At 45.2% G+C, this 15,786-nt stretch overlaps 1 protein-coding gene and 1 long non-coding RNA gene across 3 annotated transcripts in view; both read right to left on the bottom strand.

The window, feature by feature from the left end:
- Window positions 1-6,583, bottom strand: part of Myb (MYB proto-oncogene, transcription factor) — a 38,882-nt gene extending 32,299 nt beyond the window's left edge. The window contains exons 1-3 of one of the 2 annotated variants that reach the window (XM_042262217.2): window positions 6,283-6,583; window positions 1,764-1,881; window positions 37-108 (exon numbers count right to left, since the gene is read on the bottom strand). In XM_042262217.2, the coding sequence (XP_042118151.2) occupies window positions 37-108; window positions 1,764-1,881; window positions 6,283-6,305 (213 nt within the window). In that variant the 5' untranslated portion in view covers window positions 6,306-6,583. The remainder of the gene's footprint in view (window positions 1-36; window positions 109-1,763; window positions 1,882-6,282) is intronic. The other variant, XM_042262215.2, reaches the window with a different exon arrangement.
- Window positions 6,584-7,356: 773 nt separating this feature from the next.
- On the bottom strand, window positions 7,357-13,548 carry LOC143268970 (uncharacterized). The gene is made up of 4 exons (XR_013045223.1): window positions 13,314-13,548; window positions 12,282-12,399; window positions 9,285-9,417; window positions 7,357-8,514 (listed from the first exon to the last, which is right to left on the bottom strand). It is a non-coding gene; the product is annotated as an uncharacterized LOC143268970 (long non-coding RNA).
- Window positions 13,549-15,786: the final 2,238 nt, after the last annotated feature.

The following is a 15,786-nucleotide window of genomic DNA, read 5'->3' as shown; positions in this document are numbered from 1 at the left end:
ATTTTCGGTCACAAAAGGAAACAATAACTAACTTACCGGCAGGTAATTGGCGATCACTTTCCAGTCATCTGTCCCATTCTGTTCCACCAGCTTCTTCAGCTTTTCATCCTAAGGCATTTAAAGGCAATCCTAGGATATCAGTGGTCTACTGAATAGCGCTGTTCAAGTTATAATGAACAGAGGAGCCAACCTCATGATCCAACAGGGGAAAAATAGCTTCCAAAAGCACCCAAATAAAGCCAATATTAATGTAATAGACTGCTCTGAACACAGATTTAGTTACATGCACACTAAAGCTTTTACTCTGACACAGCTGTTGAATAGTTCTATAAACAGATTCATATCGTCATCTATAAAATAGGAATGGCAGAATCAACAGGGTTATCTGGAGATTACACAACAGCATTATGCAAAGCAGTGAAGGAAGCCTGGCATGTGTTAGTGTTTAATGGATGGTGACTGTTGACACTTTTCCTGAATGGCAGAAAGTGAATTCCTATGTGAAACTTAGTTGCCATTCAACTAGGGCAAGAGATGAGACTGTGAGTGAGACGTTTCCCATCAGCTCAACCTTATTCATAGAAAAGCCAAAAATACTTTACATATTTAAATTGCAGGTGTATTTAATTCAGTAAAGTCACTAAGGCTTTGTATCAATATGTTCAGAGTTTATGAATGACCAAATACATTGGAACATGGAAGAACATTCTCAGGCAGTTGGCTCTGTCAGCTCTATCAGCTCATCATCATACACTGGTCACCATTCTGCTAGATCCCACATGCCTTCATAAACATAGTTTTCCTGGTTTTCTGCAATGAGACCATTCACACATAATTCAAGACAGACAGGAACTGGGAAACCATGGTTAACAACAGAGCTTCCATATCCCAAGGGAGCAGCCCAGTGCCTGATCTTGATAGGTGGGACATGCATTTCCTAGGTGCTTCCCTGGGAGTCTTGCCCACCTGTTCTCAGGAGCTCCCAGTTTTAGAACACAATGAATTCCATAGTTCAATAAAGAAGAAGAAGAAACCTTTCTTCATACATTAATGATTTTGTTCTTCAAAGAAGTGGGTATATCTTCACCCATTACTGGATGTCTTTAGAATAATCTTTCACATACATAGGTCTGTGAAGTATCATATATAAAGAATATTAGATGTATATATTATGGCACGATGAATTCTATGACTGCTCTAGTTTATGAAGTAGCAATGCATTAATTTATCTAGAGAACATTTGTTACTATCCTACATTTTAGCAAGTGATTTTGGGTTCAAGGAACACAAAGATGAAGAGACACTTTAGTCTCAACCCTCAAGAGATGTGCTGTGAGCGTGTTGGGAAAGACATACTTTATTGATGTACCAACATCAATAAAGCCAAGCATGCACCCAGTGCCATGGGAACACAAGAGGGTGCATCCAGCCCTAAAGATGGCAGCCAGTAATAGGACAGGACACACAATGTGTTAAGACATAATGAAAAAGTATAAAAAGTGGTGGGTCTCCAGAATGAGAAATCGACAGGCACAGCATAAAGGGGAAAGCTGAGAACATTCATAGAACAACAAATGGTTTGGAAACAGATAGCAGAAGGAGCATGTTGGCAGAGGTAAGGGGGGGACATTCTATATGGCATGCCAGGATAAAGTCTCCAAGTGTCTTCAGATGAGCACAGGCAGTTGAGCTAAAATTTCGGTTTTCACCCATTACAGACTTGACAGTTTTCTTCACATGTTTTAATAAAAATGACTAGTTACCTCTTCCCTGGTCCACCTAGTTTTCCCCAAGTGACGCTTTCCAGATTTGGGAAGCAGCCCATCATAGTCATGGTCACACATCTCAATGTCTTCATCGTCCTCATCGCTACTGTATATGCTGCAGAAATAAGAATGGACAGACATGGGCTGGAAGCAGAGGATCCAAACTATTGGATGATGAAACTCACACAAAAACTCTTCAGTGAGCTTTCCAAAGTCTACAAAGACCAAAACTTGGCAAACTTGCGCAATGAGGTTATTTTCTGCATTCTGTTGCTGTAGTGTTTGTAAACTGTATCTGCTGTTACTGGTATCCACAGAGACACCAGGAGCCCTGGCACTTTCTCCTGCTCTGCATGTTTGAACCTGCTCATACTGTTAGACCAGTGACAAAGTTACACATCTGGCAACTTCCCAACCAATGGACGCCGAAGTGTAAAGCTCAATGTTAAGGACAATCAAAGGAACAAGAGCCCACGTCCTTTTATATAAGTGCATACTCAAACTCCTTGGCATATGTCAAATCATTTAAATAGTTTCTGAACACAATGAAACAATCAATTATGTCCTAATAGAGCTGTATTCTGTTTAAAAAAAATCAAGACAGAATACATTCAAAAGCGTAATTGTGATCGTCCCTTAAAGGCCATAATACTAGCAGGAAAAACAAAAAACAAAAACAAAAACTAAGCAGGAGGGGTTTCAAGACCCAGGAAAGGATACAGCCATCACACTGTTTTGTGATGAACACAAATAGCAAATCATTCAAAACTGAAGGTCTGGCCGACCCAACTCGTGGCTGTGTTTACAATGCTGTTTCCAAAGTAACTAAGCACATTACTGGGGTACTGACTAGTCAGAATCCTACCTACTCTTGTTTTCTCTGTCTCTGACTGAATGGTGTCTAAAATATCTTACAATGTACCTAATTAAAAACCAAGGGGTTCCCCCCGACCAAATCTACAGGTTAAAGAAGTTACTGTTTTCAAAACAGCCTTTTCTTTTACTGAGTTGAGTAACACACTGTGAGTTCTGATGACTGCTGAAGTAATTAACTCCAAACTTACCAATCAGACACCGAACAGAGTCATTTTGCAGTCTAGTTTTAGTTATCATAAAACTTAAGATATGAAAATTATACACTTAACAACTTCACTAAAATTCACCCTTGTAAAACCAAAAAACCCATCAAATCCAGACCAATAAAATGATATAAAACAATTATCATATGAAAATTATTTTTTAAAAAAGCAAACATATTCATAATAGGTTGTGTCTTCTTGAATTAACTCACTAAGTGTACATTTCCAGCTCCTACAAGTTAAACAAAAGTGTTTACCAAACCCATAAATAGTGATCCTCATCATTTAAAACTATTATTTTGGGCAGCAAGCTAATGGTTCTGTGTTACACATTGGCAGGATGTGCTCTAACCTTAAAATAACATCACCAAAAAAAAAATCCCACTAAACTATATTCATTTTTTTCCACTTAGTGTCAATCCTTTGAACCAAGAACAGTTTTCTTTTCTACAGTAAACAGGAGACAGTAATAATAATTAAAAATTTTCCTCTTCATATACAACAGTGTTATAAAGACAGGAAGGAAGGAAGGAAGGAAGGAAGGAAGGAAATAAGGAAGGAAGGAAGGAAGGAAGGAAGGAAGGAAGGAAGGAAGGAAGAAAGAAAGAAAGAAAGAAAGAAAGAAAGAAAGAAAGAAAGAAAGAAAGAAAGAAAGAAAGAAAGAAAGAAAGAAAGAAAGAAAGAAAGAAGGAAAGAAAGAAAGAAAATCATAAGCCTGTAAATCAGTATCTTTCGGTGACAATTTCCTTTTTTGCTATGGAACTCCTTGGAAAGCCTTCCAAATGAAGCAGCCTTCCGTAAAGTATCAGGGATACCAAGAAAGCCAACGGGATCTGAAAGTGGAGCCACAGATTTAAATCTCATTAGAGTAGCCTTTCGGGTTTGGCGAGATCTGGCGATGTCACTTTTCAGAACTATGGACATTTTCCAGGCAAGTAATTGGGTTTTCCTCTGGTCAAAGCTTAAACTAAGAACAAGCAACCTACTCAGTCACCCACAGGGGGCAGTCGACAGTCAGGTGAGGGTGAACTGGGCTCACAGGACCAGGGTTCTGGAAGCAAAGCTCCCGAGCCAGCCCTGGTTCTGTCTGAACCTAGTTGTTTGATTTGGACTAATCTCTCTCCCTCTCGTGGATGCTGTCTTGCACATTAGGGCGTCGATTCTATTTTACGAGGTACTTTCCAGAGCGCACGTCTCCACTGTCTTCCGTGCCTTTTAAAAAGCGAGCACTGAGCAGATGTGCAAAGCCAGAGTCTTGGGGTGAAACGTGGCATGTGACTCTTGCAGCTCCTGAAGGGCTATTCGAGGCAGTGGAGCGAGTCCAGCTTTGGCAAGGGGATCGCCTTCGAGCTTTGCATGCAATTTCCTTGCTCTAAAATGACCTGGTCGCCTCAGTAGCATGATTAATTTCGACAAAGGACCTGAAATAACTTTTCCTTTATCTGCTCTGACAAGATCTCAGACCCAACAGTCAAAGGACTTTCAAAGGCTGATTTCAGGCTAGATGCTCTCGACTCCTCCACCTGCGAGAGCCTGTGTGGTTACAAGAGTACAACTATGAATATTGCATTCTATCAAGGAAACAAACCGTGCAAAGAAACGAAAAAGAGTTGCTGGGGGGGTTGGGAAGAGGGAGGGGAACGGGAGGAAGTGCCTGTGGCCGCTTTATGATTCTAGAAAAGGGGTTCAGACTCATTTCGCTGACCTGGTTAATAATCCCTGCCGAGTTGACGCTCGCCCTGCAAAAACGGCTCCGAGCCCGCAGCCGGGTTTCTCTTCCCCCTGAGTCAAGTTCAAGGCTCCCGCCCCTCCCCGCCGCCTCCCCTCCCGGCTACCTGCGAGCCGCAGGGAACCTGCGCGGCCACGCCCCGTGCAGACTAAACCTTAAGGCACCGAGCTCGGGCCGCGCCTCCTCGGAGCGCCCTTTCCCAACTCCCTCCGCCTGGTGCAGGTTTCAGCTTTCTACCGAACAGGTGACCCGGGTGCTGTCGGTTTAGGTCCCCAAAGCGAAAGGCGAAACGCCTTAAGGGGTGGCACTTGGGCTGGTGCAGCAGGCCTGGGGCCAGGCACTGGGAGCCAAGATCCAAGGTCTCCCCAATTCACCACCCCCGTCTTGTTCCGACGCCCAGCAGTTGCCGCTCCCCGCCTGGCCCAGCCCGAGGGTGCGCTGCAGGGCCCACGCCCACGCTCTCTGCAACTTCCCAGAGCCCGCGCCCTGCAGGGCCAGTACCTGCTGGTTCCAAAAAAACAGATTAAGTTTAGCCAAAAATCAAACCACCGGTGGAAAGGCAGGCGGATAGACTTTGTCTCCACGGACTTTTGTGTGTGCGATGTGTGTGTGTGTGTGTGTGTGTGTGTGTGTGTGTGTGTGTGTGTGTGTGTTTGCCAGACTCCTTTCTCTAGGGTCGTCCCCTAACCTTGCCAGAGGCGGGCTACCTAAGGCAGCTGGAGCAGAGCGGCCGGGAGCAGACCTCAGCTGCGTCCACGTGTGCGCCGGGCGCCTGGACCTCTCTCTGTCCCGGATCAGAGGCGCGGCGACGTAGCCCCAGGGACGCTGCAGCTGCCTTGGGTGTCTCCAGCACTTTGCGCCCAGGGACGGCCGCCACCGAGCCAACCCCCCGCATCCGTTGCTCGCTGGGAGCCCCGGTGTGTCCTCGGGAAATCCCGAGACCCGCAGGACCCAAGCTGTCAGCAACTGACAGTTCCGTCCAGCGCTCGCTTCTGTTTCTGATCTCTCTACCCGAACGTGGGGCCCAAATGGAAAAGGATTGCACCCATCATCCCGACGAGCGCGGTGACATGTGCGACGCGGGCGCGTGCAGTGTTTGCAGTAGAAATAAAAGCCTCTCCCAGAACAAGTACTCGGATCTTCAAAAGCAGGGTTTAAAGCAATCTGCAAACCCATTTTATCCCCCTAAAATCTTTGCGGCAGCCTGTCAGCTGACACCTTTCTTGCCTCCATAATGAATGAATGAAATTTAAATGAACTACCTGCAGCCACTAAACAATCCGGCCTTTTCCTATATCTGCCATATGCTCTTCAACTCCAAGTGCAAAAAAAAATCTCAATGCATCCAGCAATTAGGCTGCGACTCCCTCGCCGACACTGGGGCATCAAGCCAAACACCTGGTGGGCTTCCCCAGGTTTGATGGAACCGTCCAGTCCTTGGCTGAAAACGTGCCCCCCCCCAAAGAGAAACATATCCCCACGCAACTTGCAAAAAAAAAAAAAAAATGAGCCCCTGGGCATGCTTCCCACTGTACCGGTGCGCTTCTCGCAGAGAGTTTTCCATTCATCCATCTCCAGAGTGGCTTCTGCCGCCAAGGTACCGACTGACAGCCCCGCGAACTACTTGGGAAGGAATTCCCACCTGCTCCCAGGTCCCTGGATCCCCGCGCGCCCTTGCCCGAGGCCGCCCGCCCAGGCTCCCCGTTACCTGTGCCGGGGTCTCCGGGCCATGGCGAGGCGGGCCGGGGCTCCGCCAAGAGCCCCGGGGACCGCACCGGTTGCCGCCTCCCGCTGCCCTCCGCCTTGCCTGCGTCCTTCCCCGGCTGCGCAGCGGCGCTCCGCACGGCCGGGGCGAAGTTTCTCAGGAGAAAGGGGAGGAGAAGGAGGTCACGGAGGAGGAGGAGGAGAAGGAGGAGGAGGAAACAGGTTGATATTAAAGTGTAACTCTGTAAACAGATGCCATCAAACAAAGAGCTTTGGACACTCCCCCTCCCGCCAAATCTGGCGCCCCTGCAGTGCGCACGCGCCCTGCCCGCCGCCTCCGCGGTCGCCCAAGCTGCAGCCCGCCTGGCCGCCGCTCCCATTCGCCTCTCGCGCCGCGGTGCAGCTCCTGGCGCGCTGCGAGGCTGGGACGGCGGGCGGGCGGAGAGCCCGAGCTGGGGAGGGGCGGCCCGGGCCCGCCACGGCGCCTTTTCCTGCACAAACCCCGCTCGTTGGCCCGGGTGGCGCCGGCCCTCGCCCGGTCCCGCTGATGCGGCTTTGGGGGGCTGCGGCAGCCGCAACGCGGTCGCTCCACTCTGCAGGCTCCAGGGCTCCCGAGCCCGAACCAGCGGCGCTTTGGATGGGTGGGGCAAACTCTCCCGCGTTGAGGGTTGGGACTGCACCCCCTGGGAGACAGGGGTTTAAACTGCCCCCCCAACCCCAACCTGGGAGATGGGTTTAAACAGCTCGCACCCCTCCCCTACCCCGAGACACACACCCGGGAACAGGGCGATAGAGAATGGGAACATAGGGTTTTTTTTGGCCCAAAGATATTTGGCTGGGTCCATCTTGTCACTTAGTTTTAAAGGGACATCTTAAATTCACTAGTAAGTGACAAAGGATACTTAAATACATGCCGACCTGTGGCTGCGGCCTTTGACAGATCGGGCCCCCGGGCTCATCTTTCACTCCCCTCCCAGATCCTGCAGCCCACACACCACCTACGTTTTGTCACAGGCCCTTCCTCCCTCACTTAGACATATGCCCCGGCCCCACCCACCCCAGGCGGTGTCCACCACGGGCACCTCTGCCTCCTGCATGGTGAGCTCAGTGCCTCTTGCTTTGTGCGCTCCGGTTCAGCATCAGACACCTGCTGGGCGTATCCGCTGGATCCCAAACAACCAGTCCCTAGCAGTTCTCAGGAAACCCTACGTTTGCACACATGAATTTAAAAAGCTAAATCAGCATTTCTCAACTGGTGGGTCGCGACCCATGGGGGGGGTGAGTCCAACCACCAGTCTCTATCAGATACCCTGCATATCAGATATTTACGTTTTGATTCATCGCAGTAGCAAAATTACAGTTATGAAGTAGCAACGAAAATAATTTTAAGGCTGGGGGTCACCACAACATGAGGAACTGTATTAAAGGGGCAGCGTTAAGTTGAGAATCACTGGACTACAGAGGAGTCTGTGTCGTGGTTACCTTAACTACAGGTTCCCAAAGGAGGAAAGCGCGAAGTGCTGAATTCATAAGGATTGGCAATTGGGGGATTTCAGGGGAGTTTTAGCGTTACTTCTGTTTATAAATCTGTACCCTTGGGGATTTTTTTTTTCTTTTCATTCTCAATATACACCAATTTATTTTGCCTTTAATCTTTTAGGAGTTTGAGACTTCTGCTGACTGGGTTTGTGAGTGTCCCAAGTGCCCTAGCAGTTCAAACTTAGCTCGGAAAGCATTTTTTTTTTCTTACTAAAAAAGCACGGTCTTACTGAAATGAGTCACGATTTTGTTAAATGGTGAAGCTAGCCGGGTTTCAAGACTTTATCTGGTGTTTGAAACGTTGCTTCTTAACATTGGGGCTATAGTTTAATCTTTATGAAAACACGTCAGAGTCAGTGTGGCTGCTCCTAGGGATTTCCAATCTTTTCCTCGGGAGAGAAGAAAACAGAAAGTCGCCGTGAGAGGAAACTTAAGCACAGCTCACCATGGCAAGCCACTTGCGAGTTAATATGTATTGGAAGTCAATACTTAGTTACAGATTCTGCACATCAACAATAAACATTCACAAATGGGTAACAAACATCTAGGAGCTACTTACCCCTAAAGGGACTGCAGTCTGTCATGGCGTTATGCGCCCAACTGGCATAGTTTCCTTTCCTGAGTCTTCAAACTCTTCTGACAGGGATTTCACAGCCTCTTTCAGAGAGTTCTTAGGAGGTACACCTACTTCATGATTCTTAAAACATCAACAACAAACTTTTAAGTAGAAAGCACTTATTTCACATTTTCTTTATTGCCTTTGTATATTTTTATGTATGTGGCTTTGGGATTTCATAATATTCAAATATCACTATCAAAATTCCTGTCTGGGTGAAAAAGTGTTTTTAAAGATGTTGCAGAATGTTTATTGTGACTGTGTTTACATATTTCTGCCTCCACTCATAAGAATGGTAAATGCATTTTAGATAATAACTTTGTTTTGTCACTCTCAATTTTTATTTATTTATTTTTATACACTCATAATTGGGCATTTTAGCTATGGCAAGATGGGGATAGGACGGAGTTCAGATGCATCCTTCTAGTTGAGATGCACCACACAGGTAAGAAAATGTTTCTGTAAATGATAAAATGTTAAAAGGAAATGTTTTAGACTTGATGATTGTGCCATATTTTCTTCTGGTTCCCCCCTTATTCTGCCTTCTCCTCTCTCTCCAAACCCTAACAAGGTAAAACAAAACAAAACCTTATTATTATTATTTTTTAACTCAAAGGTGGTTGTTCACCTCAGGCCGTCTGATTCTCAATCTTGAATGTGCGTCAGAACCGCTGGCTGCACCCCATGCATGGTCCTGATCTTGCCTGATCCTGATCTGAGCTGTAGTAAGTCTGTTTCAGTAGGTTTGGGAGCACCAGATCATCCACATTGCAACAAGTGTTCAAATGGTGCGCCTGGGAGGACTCTCTGGACCACCAGGGACAATCTCAGCGGTTCCCGCATGCTTTTACCTTTGCTGCTTTTCTCCCAAGGCCTTCCATCTCTCCAGGGCCAAGTGGTCCAGCTCTCCACAGCTCATCTTCCTAGGAAAGTCAGTGTCAGTGACCAAGGGGGCTGCTCCAACCTGTTTGCTTAGCTTCTTATCTGAAACACAAAGGAAAAGGAATCGCTGGTCCCTGGCAGGCCTCTGTGGGCCTTTGTGGTTTTCCCTCTCACAAAAACAAGCTTCGGAAGCGTTTTTTTTTTTACTCTCAATGTTGGAGGAAGGCTAAAGGAAGAAATGCATAGAAAAGATCCGAATTCCTGATGCTTTGCTTCTGGTCTTTAATAACAAATCAGCATCTTAAAGACGAACGTTATCAATGTTAGTTATAGCCCTGGGTTCAGGGGTACCAGGACTCTACCACCAACCTCTCCCACCCCCTCAACCCAATTTGCTCACAGCATTCAAAGAGAAATAATTACAGTAAATACCAAATAGTTAAAGTACAGACAATTCTTGGTCCTGTCCACTAATGAAGAACAGCTGTGGCAGGTACAATTGAAATCCATAGGTTTGCTATCAATCTCATGTTGACTCCCAGCAGACCTTTTAATCATAACAATGAAGCAAGTACTGCCTCGGGGCAGTGTGATTCATGGAGCCTCCAGAAAGGGCAGTGATCAAATGCATTGCTATCTTTAAATGATTACTGGATTAGGCATAGCTTGTTTGTTTCTACTCTGCAGATTTCAATTGATTTATAACAACCAACTCACATATTTTTATTAATGCTTGAACGGAGTCTTGAATCAAAGGTTTGAGTCTTTCTAGGAACAGGAAGGGGAAGAGTGATTTGGGCAGAACTGAATCGTGAATTAAAGGACAAACTCCAAGTTTAGGGAACATGGAGCTGTCCAGTTATCCGGCCTGAGGAGAACTTTGAAGACCAACTGTGTGTGTGTGTGTGTGTGTGTGTGTGTGTGTGTGTGTGTGTGTGTGTGTGTGTGTCTGTGTCTGTGTCTATGTCTGTGTGTCTCTCTGTGTGTTTTGAATGGATAAGCTATCACATTAGAGCTGTGCATTTGGAATATTATTTTAACACAATAATTGTCAGATCAATTGGAGTGAAAAGAGCCTGAAAGAGAAGAGGCTGGTTGGTTGGTCTGAAGGAGGGCAGTAACCAACTGAAATGAAAAGGAGGCAGAGGAGAGAACATTGCATAAACTGGAGACACAGTTTTATAGAAATAGCCAAATCAAGAGAAAAGGAGACTGGGGCGCCAGGAATTTCAAAGAGGAGAGCATTTTAGATTTCAGTCTGTTGAGTTTGTGGTTTTTTTCATAGAAGAGCCTGGAGCAACTTGTCAGCAGGCAGTAGAGACAGGGATGATGGAGAAGGTGCACCAGGACAGTATTGTGATGGAGCTGAATTTCACCAGCCGGTTGTCAAACACCATCGTATAAAAGAGTAAAGCACAAGGCCAGAGTATATCTCAGTGAAAAAGAGCTTGGCCTGCATGTACAAAGCCCTAGGTCAGATCCCCACCACATACACACACACACACAAAAGAAATGAATAAGTAACTTCTAACTAAACATCGCTTAAAAGATAATGTTTAAAACTCCCCACTTCCAGTTTTACTACATTTTCTTCTGATATATTTCTATGATGGAAATACTATAAAACATGCTGCCTCTTTCTAATTTTGCATTTTGTGAATTATCTTAGCTTGAAATTGACTGTGGCTAGAGTGCGTTCTACAAGTAGGGGCTGTTTCCTTGGGAAACATTCATTGTTTAGCATTTGTTAAACAAGCACCTTGCTCAGCAATGCTGTTTTTAGGAGTCTGTTTGCATGAAGGCCACAATTACTTCCAATAACAAACTTGCTAATATGCAAACCTAATGTACAGAAAGCCATAGAAAATATGTAAAAGGTTGACAGAAGGATTGAGACTAGGAAATAGAGGTTAGGTGAGAAAATATTATATATGTAATATAATATGCAATATTATATATAGTATATATTATCATATATTATCTGTGACATAATTAGCAGTATTATATATACTATTATATACTGTGGGATGTCTTTCTGTATGCTGTGAATATGTGTGGCTCTGACTGGTTGATAAACAAAGCTGCATTGGCCTATGGCAGGGCAGGATGGAGCCAGGCTGGAAAATCCAAGAGAGACAGTGGGAGAAGATAAGAGAGGAAGGAGACACCATCCCGCCTTCCAGGGAACAGCATGTACTGGCACACAGGTGAAGCCATGGAATACTTGGCGACATATAGATGAACAGAAATGGGCTGAGTTTAGGTATAAGAACCAGCTGGCAAGAAGCTTGAGCCATTGGTCATGGCCATACAGTTTGTAAACAATACAAGCCTCTGTATGTTTATTTGAGTCTAAGTGGCTGCAGGACCAGGCGGGACACAGGAAAACTTCCAGCTACAATTATATATAATGTGTGGAACTGGGGATTGAACCCAGGACTTTGTACAGACTAGGCATGTGAACTACCTCTGAGCTACATTCCCAGACAAGATTTTTTTTTTTCATTTAATACAGTTTTGTTTACTGATTGTAGAAGACTTTCCTTTGTTTTGAGAAAAAAAAAATATTACTGGGCAGCAACTTTCAAACATTTTTAACTGTCTCATAAGACATCTTGGGGTGGTGCAGTCGTTACTGTTCTCATAAAGGACTGAAGTCTGGTTCTCAGCACCCACATCTATTAGCTCACAGCTGCCTGTAACCCAGCTCCAGGGTACCTGATGCCCTCTTCTGGACTCCCTAGGCACCTGCATACACATGCCTATACACACATGGGCACACACCCACAAACCCAGACACAGACACACAAAGTAAAATAAAGTATTTTTTTAAAAAAATCTTATGTCCTACCTTATAGGCACACATACTTAAAAATAAGTTTTAGGGCTGGGGTTGGGGGTCAGTAGTAGAGTGTTAGCTCTGTGGTTCCCAAAGTAAAATACATGTTTTACAAAGCAGTGCTTACCCAAGCTGTGCAGGTGGTGATTAACTCATGTAATCCCAGGAGAACAATCTTGAGCTCAGTCTGGCCTGGTCTACTTAGTGGGTGGTAGGTCAGCTGGAGTTGTATATAGAGATTATGTCTCAAAAACCAAACAAAAATGAACAAATCAAGACAAGACAAAACAAAAGAAATGCTGATTCCTATCACCATGGACTCTGTTCTGGTCCATCTATGCACATTTGTCAGGAACCCTAAATTGCTTTTGTGCCCTATTTACAGGTGGTGAGTGACAGTTTAGAAAGCATGGTGCAGATGATGAAGACCATGCCTCTTTCTCTTTCGATAAACTCACTTTGCAAAGTTACTAAGTTTTCTCCAAGCCATCTTTTCAAAGCTTGGGGGCAAGTGCTAAACTTTGGTTTACAGGAGTAATTTCTCTCCTATCTCTCCTTTCAATTGCTCTGACTGGGTTCTTCCTCTACAAGTCTCCTACATATATACAAGTGTAAAACAGCAGTTTTCAGTCAGTTAATGGAATGCAAGCTTTTGTTCTTAGAAATACAGACAGGGGGTGGGGAAAGGTTTGCTCAGTGGTTAAGAGCACTGGTTGTTCTTCCTAAGGACCTCAGTTTGATTCTCAGCACCAACATGGCAACTCATAACCACCTATAACCTCAGACCTAGGGGATCTGATGACATCCAGGCAAAACACTCAACCACATTAAATTAACCTTTAAAAAAACAGAACTACAAATAGAAACAACAACAGAAAAAGCAAATGACATTTAGGGACTTAATGAACAGTAAAAACAGGTTTCCTAAGGCAAGTCCATCACATGTAAAGGCAGAATGCAATGTCTATGGGTTGTATAATCTATGCCTCCAAGCCTGGAGGGTGCACTCAAGATGGCTGCGAGGAGAAAGGTCCCCCACAGGGCCCAGTATTTGGATACTCTAGTTAGTGTTACTATTTGTGGAGGCTGAGAAGGTATGGCCTTGCTGGAGGAAGCCTGTCCCTGGAGGCTGGCTTTGGAGCTTTGACCCTTGCCTTACTTCCAGTGTCCTCTCTGCTTTGTGCTCACAGTTGAGGATATAATCTCTCCAGCTTCTTTCTCCAGTCTCCGAGCCTGTTGCTTGCCCCCATGTTTCCCGGCCATGATGGACTCGTATCCCTCAGGAACTGGAGGTCAGAATAACGTCTTCTTCCATCAGTCGCTTTTGGTCATGATGTTTTATCCCAGTGACAGAAAGGTGACTACTACAGCAGCCAAGGTGTTTCTAGTCTTTAACATTCTCCCCTGTGAAATACATGGGTCCTTGTTTCACCTCTGTGTATATGATGGTGTTCCCATAGCTCCTTATCATTGATAAACAAATTTAGAGTGTGTACTCAGCACTACACTCTACCAGCCATGGACTTTTGAAAAGAAAGGAGCCTTTTGTTACATAGTTCCTAGACACACACATACACACACACACACACACACACACACACACACACACACACACACACCTCAACACACATGCATGCACACATGCACGCATGCACGCCATCCTTTCTATCCCTGAACTGCCTCACAGCCTCCTAATTACTCCCCACCCTATGGCCTCATTCTCCGCCATCCAGTCTACATCCCACTACTTGATGGATCTCATTATAAGCACTTTCAGCAACTTAGTCATCTGGGTAAAGACCTATAACTGGCTGCCTAATGTTGACAAGATAAGATCTGAACTCCTTAACTTGGCATTCCCTGTCTCAAGTTTGCTTGGCCTCTGTGCCTACACAACCTTACCCCCAGGGGTGATGGTAGGAAATAATTGGGACAGCTCATGCACCATCCAATCAAAAGGGGCTTAGCTGTGGACAGCCTACAAAGCTCCTCTGGGGACACTGGCAGAATGCCATTTTTGCCTCACAACCAACTTACCTTCCAACCTTAACTCCTACCAAATGTGTCTGCACCCCCCTGTCAAAATGAACAAACAAAAGTCCTGGGCATGCTGAGGCTTTTGCTTACAGCATGCCTCCAGCTGGAAATGCTGGCCTTCCTTCTCTCTGCTTATGTAAGTGCTGGTCCTCCATGACCGAAGCAATGTATAGAAGGGTTTATTTCTGCTTATGGTTCTGGAGGGGGAGTCCATTTGGCTGGGGAGCCATGGCAACAGGAAGCTGAAGCAGGAGGCCCAGAGATCACATTTCCAAGTGCAAACACAAAGAAGAGAGAACAAACTGGAATTGGGGTGCGACTATAAACTCTCAAAGCCCACCCCCTACTGATGTTCTTCCTCCCCCAGGGCTATACCTCCTAAAGGTTCCATAGCCTCCCTAAACAGTGCCACCAGCTGGGGACCGATTGTTCAAATACCCGGGCCTGTGGGGGACATCTCTTGTTCAAACCACCACACTCCTTTCTCAAAGCCTTCCCAGACTTCTATAGCCTACAGTTGACGCTCCCATGAGTGTTGGGCTAATCCTATCTTTCCTGTAAGTCTTTCCCCCACCCCCACCCCAACCTCTTTTGAGACAGTGTCTATGTAGCCCAGGCTGGCCTCAAATTCTTCGTGAAGCATAAGATGACCTTGAATTTCTGATCCTCTGGCTTCTACCCTCCTAAGTGTTCAGATATAGACATGCCTTACCACGTCTAGTGGATGCTCTTCTGGGGATTCAGATGCCCATGTGCTTGTTGGGAAAGTGCTCTATCAATTAAGTTATATTCCCAGCCTTCCTGCCTCTTTGTGAGGCTATTTACTCACTTCTCTACTTGTTTTTCATAAGTTTGCTTTGCCAGCCTCATCAGGAGTCTTAGTGTAAACCGGATGGCAGGAATTAGCCTATCTTTAATCTTTCTACACAGTTCCTGAACTTGAGCACAGTTTGCACATAAATGTTTAGTGTGCTGTTGGCAATAATTGAGGAACTAGTTGGGACTGCTTGCATATTTGTTTATTTTAAACATACTTCTTTAAAGGATTTTATTTCATTTTCTTCATTTATACTATTTTCTCTTGCTTTTTATTATTTTATTTTATGTGTATGAGTGTTTTGCCTGAACGCATATGTGTGTATCATATCCATGCTTGATGCCTATGGAGTGGAATTCAGAAGAGAATGTCAGAGGCTCTGGAACTAAAATTATGAACTGTGACACATATAGGTCCTAAGAATTGAGCTTGGGTCCTCTGCAAGAGCAACAAGTATTTTTAGCTTTTGAAACACCCCTCCAGTCCCTTCTTTTTACTATATTTTTTTAATTATATAAATGCGTGTGTATCTATATGGGAGTATGTGCAATTGAGTGCAGTTGCCTGTGGAGGCCAGAAGAGGGCAGTGGCTACCTTGGAGCTCAAGTTTCAAGTGGTTGTGAAACAGTAAGCATAGGTTCTATGAACTGAAATCGGGTCCTCTGTGAGAGGAGTACATGCTCTTAACTGCTAAGCCATCTGTCCAGCCTTATTTAAAACACAATGATGCCTTTCCTTTGGGTTTGGTCATGTATTAGCTCACCTAATTCACTAGATT

Source organism: Peromyscus maniculatus, chromosome 16, assembly GCF_049852395.1.
Source record: "Peromyscus maniculatus bairdii isolate BWxNUB_F1_BW_parent chromosome 16, HU_Pman_BW_mat_3.1, whole genome shotgun sequence".
In the NCBI taxonomy this organism is placed as follows: Eukaryota; Metazoa; Chordata; class Mammalia; order Rodentia; family Cricetidae; genus Peromyscus; species Peromyscus maniculatus.
This window is presented reverse-complemented; position numbering and strand designations above follow the sequence as displayed.